General features: G+C 35.7%; 1 protein-coding gene across 1 annotated transcript; it reads right to left on the bottom strand.

Annotated features, from left to right (window-relative positions):
• Window positions 1–3,429: 3,429 nt before the first annotated feature.
• On the bottom strand, window positions 3,430–8,763 carry lman2lb (lectin, mannose-binding 2-like b). Its single transcript, XM_077240914.1, has 8 exons — window positions 8,526–8,763; window positions 7,826–7,944; window positions 7,575–7,692; window positions 7,402–7,484; window positions 7,018–7,179; window positions 6,669–6,783; window positions 4,850–4,969; window positions 3,430–4,745 (listed from the first exon to the last, which is right to left on the bottom strand). Exons 1-8 carry the CDS (start codon window positions 8,728–8,730, stop codon window positions 4,603–4,605), a joined length of 1,065 nt encoding a protein of 354 aa, XP_077097029.1. The 5' UTR covers window positions 8,731–8,763; the 3' UTR covers window positions 3,430–4,602.
• Window positions 8,764–9,915: the final 1,152 nt, after the last annotated feature.

The raw sequence follows: 9,915 nt of genomic DNA, 5'->3' as shown, positions 1-9,915 counted from the left end.
GATTCACAGTCACTATACCACATGCCTTATATGCATGTGCCCAAAATATATCTGTTACAGAGAAGTATGAGAAACAACCTGTTCTGTTTTTGTGCAATGCTTCATGCTGTAACTGCACAGGGCCCCTAATAAGATGACACACATACAAATGTGTACCTGGAAATAAGCATGAACTTGTGTCTTTTTGAAACATTTCTAAACATTTGGGTATTTACGGATATCAAATAGTAAAGTAGATAGTAAACAATGGACCAGCACACGTGTTTACACATTTTTGAAAACTGTTTGAGTCTATGTGTTACATTAACATTTAAACCCCTATTACATCATTTAGTTAAAAATATTTTCTCAGTCACCTATATACAGTCATGGTCAGAATTAATGGCACCCCTGGTAAATATGATCAAAACTGGCGCATCGTTTATCCTTTTGATCTTTCATTCAAAAAATTGCCAAAAATCTAACCTTTCATTGAAGTAAAAGAATTGAAAGTGTGGGGAAAATCACATTATGAAATAAATGTTTTTCTCCAAAACACGTTGGCCACAATTATTGGAACCCTTTTAATACTTTTTGCAATCTCCTTTTTTTAAGATAACAGCTCTGAGTTTTCTCCTATAATGTCTGATGAGTTTGGAGAACACCTGACAGGAGATCAGAGACCATTCCTCCATACATAATCTCTCCAGATCCTGTAGATTCCCAGATCCATGTTGGTGCTTCTCCTCTTCAGTTCACTCAACTCATCAGGTCAGGGTACTGGGACGGTCATGGCAGAAGCTTCATTTTGTGCTCTGTAACACATTTTTGAGTTGATTTTGAAATTTGTTTTGGATCGTTGTCCAGATGGAAGATCCAAACATGGCCCATTATAAGATTTCTAGCAGAAGCCGTCAGGTTTTGATTTTTTATCTGTTGATATTTGATAGAATCCACAATGCCATCTGAACAAGAAGTCCAGGACCTCCAACAGAAAAATATGCCCGCAACATTAAAGATCCAACGGTACATTAAATTATACACATGGGGTACTTTTTATCCTTGTGTGCACGGTGGTGCACCAAACCCATCTAGCGTGTTTGCTGCCAAAAAGCTCTTTTTTTAGTTTGACCACAGAACCCTGTGCCGTTTAAAGTTCCAGTCATTCTGATATCTGAATATGCTGGAGATTGTTTTTGGACGAGCGAGGAGGATTTTTCTTGAAACCCTCCCAAACAACATGTGGTGATGTAGGGGTTGTTTGATTTTTAAAAAAATAGGCTTTCTGACCCAAGACTTAAGTAATCTCTGCAATTCTCCATCTGTGATCCTTGAAGAGTCTCTGGCCACTCAAACTCTCCTCCTCACCGTGCATTAAGGCAATATAGACACACGTCCTCTTCCTGGCAGATTCATAACACTCATCTTTAGTTGATTGTAACTTCTTAGTTATTGCCCTGATGGTCAAAATGGGGATTTTCAATTCTTTACAATTCTTACAGCCACTTTCTATTTTGTGATGCTCAACAATCTTTTGATGCACATCAGAACTATATTTGTTGGTTTTACTCATTGTGATGGATGAATAAGGGAATTTGGCCTTTGTGTTTCCTCATATTTAAACTCCTGTGAAACAAGAAGTCATAGCTAGACAGTTTCATGTCACCCTGGTGTGCTAAAAAAAGGTAAACATTAATGGGAATATACTTCAGAGATATTTTACTCGTAAAAAATTCTAGGGGTACCAATAATTGTGGCCAACGTGTTTTGGAGAAAAACATTTATTTCATAATGTGATTTCCCCTCCACTTTCAATTCTTTTACTTCAATGAAAGGTTAGATTTTTGGCAATTTTTTGAATGAAAGATCAAAAGGATAAACGATGCAGATTTATTTTTTACTGCCAGTTTTGATCATATTTACCAGGGGTGCCATTAATTCTGACCATGACTGTATCTCTGTAAACTGAAGAGTCTTTTCATCAAAAACACTGACGAGAAGACAAAAACAAATTATTCTTATATTCAAGGGGAAATCATTGAGGGATTTTTAAAGTTAAACATATTGCCTCATTATTATATCATGTCAAAATGTTTGAGTAAGTATACTTTTTTTCTCTTTTACTGGTAAGCAATGCACAGTGATAAATGCAGAGGAAAGGGGAAATGAAACAGATTTAGCCCTGACGGGGAAAAAACTGCTGTCAATGAGATGCAAACAAGGTATTTCTCTCTCTCTCTCTTGAACTTAATTTATTTTAAATTATTTGTTACTCCTGGCCAGATGTTTTTTTTTTTGTCTGTTTATTTTACTGGGTTTTTGTCTACTATTTATAATTCTATTATTGTTGTTTAATTTTGTTTTGAGTTGTAACTGTATTTATTTGGCTTCCATAGTCTGAACTTTCATCTTGAATCTCAGGTTTAGGTGACAACCCTAAAACATAATGTTCTCAAACATATTCATCAACGTATTGTAGTTAATATTGTTTTGCAAATATGTTATGCTTTGTATTATAGAAACACACATGGATACACTAGACACTCTCACAACTTGTCAGACATTGCAGACAGAGCTGGAGTTGCAATTTAATCACGCTTTGCACGATTTCAAGTCGTTACACTAAGATTCTCTTATGCCAATTGAGGCCTCAATGAATAAGTAAAATAAATAAATAGTGAAAGAATTACTAGAAAGAAATTCAGGGGACCTATTACTACAACTTAAATACATGGTTAAAACATTTGCGAACATTAGTTTTTACTGTTGACAATAATCATTACATCATTTAGTATTGTGTGTAGTGTGTAATTTTGAACTGAATTTTCTACTAACAAAAATAAGTTATAGCAAGTTAATGAAATTGTCTTGGTAATTTTGATAGTCGGGCAGTGGATTTCTAGTTCCCAGGACTAAGGAGAATAAATGCTGAAATTAGGTGTTATTTTGTTTGTTTTTTAGTAAGAGAAAAGGCTTGTTTGAGATGGCCCTTGCCTCGCCTGAAATGTTTTCGTGAGTAGGCGCTTCAGTGAGGGGAGGAGTGAAAACAGCGCAGGCAAGACGGACAGATCTCTCTTCTCGTAGTGGATCTGACACCTACGAGATCCAAGGCGGGATATATTGATGAGGATAAACTGGATGTTAACTTCTGTTGCTTTTATATGAAAATTAATATAATGAACAAGACACTCAAAGTAGGCTACGGTTGTTGAAAGACGTGTTCATCAATCATTTTTACTTTAATTACAGACATGTTTATATATAACTTTTTTTTGTTAATGCTACAAATGAAGTCCCTCAAACTAAATTAAAAGACTGATGCAAACGGTTGCATTCTTTGTTGAGCCAAAACATGTTTTTAGAATGTAAATATAAATATTTTTTGGAACATTCCTGACATTTTCAATTAAAATAAAAGTTACCAAACATCCATTTATAAGACAAACTTAATTTTGCTTTATCTTGTTTAATTTAGAATTTGTTTCATTCAACATGTTTGTGTGATCCATGAAAACATTAAACAGCAGTTTGATACAGCAGCTTGCTCAATCACTGAGCTCATGAGAACAGCAATGCAATCTCTGGCCAGTATAAAACAATGGACAAACGTTGCTTAACTGTACAGCAACGAAAAGACTGAAACATGGACAAAAATGCTTGCAGTGCATCTTTGCCTCTTTATGGAAGATATTAAGATTAAGGAATTCACAACATGCAATCATCAATTTCTTATATATGTCAAGATTATTAAACATTGTATTCAAATAACGCCATGGAGACATGTAAAATAAAAGTTTATCGTGTAAATAACAGGTTTATCACAAATTGAAAGCTAAAATAGTTAAATTATGTTTCACAAAGAAACTTTGAATAAGCTACATGTGGCCACGCCGTTCAGTGCAGTTTTGGATACATAAAAAGGGACCACATATAACAAAATACATCAAAGCACCAATATTTATCTATAATCATTACAAAAAGAAGTTATTCTTCACATTGATGCTTGTTACTGTCTGTATATATCAGTACAGCTGGCCAGTATAACTTAAAGAAGGATGATAAGCAAATCACTTTGATGCAAGTTAAACATGACTGCTGACAACTAAGTGATTATGATAATAGATGGGGGGTTTCTGGCACTGCTATTTACTGAAGACTGGTAACAGAGATCATGACATTTCAAAGGTGCATTCATATTTTCTTTTGATCAATTTCTGTCTAATATAAAGAAAAACACAGGGGCTCTGGGGATTTCTGCAGTGGCATTGCAATGGACAACCTGAGATTACAACAGTTTGTTTAACTCTGTAAATTCTGTCACACATTGTTCTCTGTGGTGCCTCAGGATGAAAGGCCAAGGTCAGTGTAACTGGTACAAAAATACAGCAAACATACACAAAAGTCTGGAGAGACCTTCAAAAACAGACGCACACAGTTTTTTGAGATGATAATCATGATTGAGGTGGTCAGTTTCCACTTGGAGAGGTCAGGTATGTTTTTTTTAGTTCATTGTTGGCTTTCAGGTCCTACCAGGACCAGAAGAGGTCCTTTGCAAAAATGCCAGTCACACTCACGTTGGATCTTTTGTCCCATTTCCTACCTGTCACACTCTCTTTGATCTGCTCAGTAGAAGCGCTTGCGGCGGTTTTCTTTATAGCGATTATATAGAAAGATAATCACAACAATCACTACAACCAGTGCAACGACGGAAACAATGAAGAGAAAGAAGACGGTGATGATGCTCCTTCCTTCATCCTCAACGTAAACTGCGTAAAGAAAACATTTGTGAGATACAGCTATTTGTACTCCTCCGCCAAATATCTGAAGCGGAACATATAATGTAGGTATAATCTTTTTGTAACTGTATTACCATTAGGGTCCGCTCGGTAGTCTACACTAGGCAACGTGATCTCCTGCTGTTCCTCTTCCTCTTCAGGACTCCGTTCCACTGTAAGCTCATACAGCTTGAGGGAGATCAGGTCATGGTTATCTAGAAAAAAACAAACAAACATGCAAATAAATAAATTAAATAAAAATGGAAAAACAAAATTCATTTTTAAAAATTATTAAAAAAATATTCTAATGATTCTAATGAATGTATATATAAAATGTAAAGAATGAAAAGCACTTTTTTAAAGTCAAGTCAAGTCACCTTCTTTATATAGCGCTTTTAACAATATGGAAAATTTTGAACAAGAAAAGTAGATAATACATTTTTAAAAATAGCAATAAATCCATCACTTGGTATACAAAAGTGTATATGTATATATAATACTATAGTTTTTAATACAAATAAATCTAAAGACTGCAAACCACTTAATTTCTTTTGAAGAAGTAGGAATTATAACAAAAATATTTTTAATTAATTTTATATAATTTAGCTCCAAGTATACCGAGCAGTGATTGGTTTGGTTTGCTGGTCCTTATTTCAATCATACCCATCTGTTGTTTTTAATATTTAAAAAGATGTGGAGCCCTTGAATTGGTTAAATGTAAAACAAAAAAACGTATTTTTGAATGTAAAATACATTAGAGCAAATTACCTCTCCAGGCACTGGCTGCATATGTGAATACAGGCAGATATTATACTGCTCCGATAATGCTTTGAGGGTAAACTCTATTTGGTGAATTGACTGAAATCTTGTTTAACATACAAATAGATTATATTAATTAGTTCATTTTTATTAGTTAGTGTAACATTAAATCTAATGTAAAATTTAAGATAAACCCAAAATGTACACAGTTTACAGTAATGCAAAAAGTAATGCAGTTCACATTAGGGCTCTGGAATGGTTCAAAGAAACGAAAACAAAAACTAGAAACAAAACAAATTTAACAGGAACATAAACAAAAACGAAATCCTGTTTCACTGTCTGAACAGAAATGCTTGTTTGAAATTACAATTAACCATTAATAACGTTATTTTATCGTTCGGTTTAAGATTTTAATTTGGCAGTCAACCAATCGTGGACTTGTGTCGTCATACTATTAAAATTTTTCTGAAATCAAGCTCAAATGGAGTTACGCAGTTTTTCACCAGCTAATGTCTGAGATTTGTGTTTTGTCTGTCATTAGAGCGGTCGCATCTGAGGCATATGATGTAGGATGTAGGAGAAGCATAAACTTTGGAGAGAGTAGGCGCCGTTTGCGGTTCAAACAAATAGGGCTGGGCAACAAACTCAAGCTCCTCCGACAATTTTGTTTGTTAATTCTCGTTTTAGACTTCTAATTAGTGACCAGTGTTTTGTTTTACTCTATCCTCTGCACTTCCACGTTCATCAATACATCATGCGTCAGGTCAGGGGTTACTCCTTTGGTTTAAATTGATGCATATAGCCGTCTGTCGGAAGCTATTGTTCTTACACAAACGCATCGCTTTGCTTCAGAAGGCCTTTATTAACCCCCTGGATTCATATGGATTACTTTTATAATGGATGGATGCACTTTTTTCGGCTTCAAAACAGGCTCTATTCACTCCCATTATAAAGCTTGGAAAAGCAAGGATATATTTTTGATATAACTCCAGTTGTGTTTGACTGAAAGAAGAAAATCCCATTCACCTAGGCTTGAAGGTGAGTAAATGATTGGAGAATTTTTGGGTGAACTAACCCTTTAAGCCTTGTTTCAGATAGGATTTGAATATCTGCTGGACTAAAATGGAGTGAAAAGAACACTTCACTGGTCCTAACCTGATAAATCTCCAGTGGCTGACGAGACCCCGAAGTGGTACCCTTGTGGCAGCCTCACTCCAGGCATGTCCAGACAGTCCTTCCACTCTTGCTTCCCATCAGTATCCATCATCACCTGAAAGACAGAACAGCAAATTAAGGTGCAAATGGAACTGAAGGCTGCTTTCCAACATCTGTCTAAACAATACTACCATTATCTGTATCATCACGAGATCAAGAAAATGTAACCTTTCCTATGTCTTGAGTTTCATCATGGCAGTGTAAGAGACTGAACTGGTGCGGCACTGCACCAGTGTTGTATTTATCTGTGGCTGATTAAAGAAACACATAATGTAAAGATGTCTCTTACTGTAAGTCTGTTCTTCATGTATCTGATCAAGAGGAACGTGTCATATTCAACGTTGCGAACGTGAGCAGTGCAGCCACCAAGATCAGTAGAACGTCCGTCTCGGTCATGTTCATATTCTACACTCCCATTCCCGACCATTGCAGAGATAAAAGGAAACGTTCTCTGAAAAAGAGACAGAAATTAAATGGGTTAGATTATTTCTTACTTGCAGGCCAGGGGTTATGTTATTTTAAAAATTTCACCATGATATAACAAACACTTCTTGGTTAATAAAGGGTGTCTTATTACTTTTAAAGCTGACATGACATATTATGATAAGGACATGATATGTACAGTATACTATGGCAATTCATTTTTTTTGTCAAATGTTTAGTGGCGATATACCTCAATCTGCTTGACATCATTCGGATAAGTGTCTACAAAAACACCCAGACCGGTAAAAAAATTTGCGTTTCCAAACACTTGTCCTAGAGGAAAACACAAAGAACAAAAACCAATAATAGTCATATCAAGGAAAATCAATATTTAGAAAATTTGTAATAATGATGATTTCTTACCGATTTGCATTCTTTCTTTAGTCAGCCATATTGCAAGGCCGTCCCCATTCAGGTTCTTCTTGCCCTCTCCATGGATCTTAAATTGCACTCGTAGCTCCCAGTCCCTAAGGTAACAGGGCTACATACACAAACACACTGACTAACAAGCCTGACTATTACACAATATCTCAAGAACCTCTTTGGTTGAGCTGCCTAATAGCTCTAGATTCAACCCAAGGTGCGTTTCAGGTTTTCTTGTCATTCAAACTCACAATGCGACTCCACACAGCTCCTTGTCTGCTCTGCAAGTCTGGTGTCAGCCGTATGTGTTCAGGCATGATCATGGTGTTGCCCATGAACTCCCAGTGTGAGGAGCTGGAGGAGCCCAGTCCTGTGAGCGTACATCAACATTTTCAAGTAAATGTAAATGCATGCAGGTACACACAAAAAAATAAATATATATATATATATATATATATATATATATATATATATATATATATATATATATATATATATATATTGTCTGGCATCTTAACATTATTATAATATTTTTGTCAGTTTATTTATTTAGCATGTTTTATTTTTGTTTCTAGATAACCATGACCTTATCTCCCTCATGCTGTCTGAGTAAATCAAGATAAAAGTTACAATAAATACACGTTCACGTTGTTTAATAAAGCACATGAACCGGAATGTCTACACTTGTCCTGTAAGTTACTTCCGCCCTATGGCCGACGTGAGAAATCACTGCAGTTACGAAATAAAACAGCCACTCTATACGAGAGCAAGAAAAGGACAACCAAAAATAACAAAAGAAAAAAAACAGACAGTTATCGTCCTAACAACAAACTTGTGGTCTCAGTGAACTATTTTCTTCTTAACTACTTGACTTTGCTGAAACAGGTGCCACTTTTGGCAGGGCACCGGTTTAACGTAACTGAGCGAATAGGAATAGACGCTTAACGTTACCTTGGTACGGCTTGGTCAGCGAATACTCTCGCTTGAGAAATTCATAAGCATTATCTTCATATGTGTTTTCTTCAGAACTACTACTCACAGAAGTGAGTATTAAAACTAATAACACAGATACTCTAATTTTGTTAGCCAGACTGTACGGCAAATTCATTACAGTTGTGTAAATAGTCCCGTTCAACTTCATCGCGGTGGTCGCCATTTTTCCTCGTTCACTTCAAAATGTCCGCCCCTTGTCGCTATTGGTCTATTTTCATTCGTGCACTGCAATGTTTGGTTCACAGTATTGCCAATCATATTTTCGACCAATCAGAGTTGCGTTTGGTGAGTATGTGTGCCAATAAAATAAGAATATGCTCAGAAAAAAATGTAAGTTAAAAAACTATTTTAAATGTGAAAATGATAATCTAAATCTGCGTTCTAAAGCTAAATCTTACTTCCAAATATTTAAATTTAATTTACATATCTAAGCTATTATGGAAATCATCATGCCCCTATGCCTTGTCAGTCTTGGTCAGTAGCCTACATTTAAGCAAATATTTGTCATTCAAATAAGCTGGTATTTTAAAGTGGGTCTACTTTAAAAAAATGCTTCACACTGGCATATCTAGCTCCCAGTTTGGTTTTATTGTGTGTATTTGTTTACAGATATTATAAAAATGTGATGACATTATAACAATTTAAGAGGGTTGTGCTTTTTTATTTCAGTTAGGCTACTAAAAATAATAACTTTAAATGCCAAAAGAATCAATAAGCAATTGATCAAACAGGGGCTTAGTAAAATAGCACACTCACTTTAAGAGGGTTGTGCTTTTTTTATTTCAGTTAGGCTACTAAAAATAAAATTCTGATTCTGTAGAGGTGTTTGACATTTCACACTGGCAGCAGTTTAAATTACTCACCGCTAGAGGTCACCCGAGGACTGTAATAGGCCTAGTTCTCACTTCTTGAATTTTGAGTTACAGATTATTATTCTTTTTAGTTCACCCTTGAGTTTTTAGTTGGCCTATACTCTCTGTACAAAAATCCTCTCTGCTTTAAGTGGATCACTGCTTAGGTGTTTTCAGAATATGGTATCTGGCCATTTTCTGTGGGTGTAAGTTATTAGGTTTCCTTGTTGAGTCCAACCTGTAACTATACAGTGGCAGGTCGCACTACACTCGCAGACTGCATGCAGGACTAAAGTGTGGCTTTGAGTTTGATGGCCTCTTTAGGCTATAATCAGAGGGAAACATGTTCACGCCTAAGCAGTCATACCTAATCAGGCAAGATAGAAAATACCATTTATACCAGCTCAGGTTACTTCACTGAGTCGCCTCCTCTGCTTTTCCCACACACTGTTTTCCTCTATGAGGTTTATTAAGGCTTGATTACCAACACTGTAATG

The sequence above is a fragment of the Siphateles boraxobius genome, unplaced genomic scaffold (assembly GCF_051911475.1).
Source record: "Siphateles boraxobius isolate OS27281-9 unplaced genomic scaffold, OSU_SipBor_1 24, whole genome shotgun sequence".
Lineage (NCBI taxonomy): Eukaryota > Metazoa > Chordata > Actinopteri > Cypriniformes > Leuciscidae > Siphateles > Siphateles boraxobius.
The sequence above is the reverse complement of the archived record's forward strand: the minus strand, read 5'-3'. Positions and strand labels throughout refer to the sequence as shown.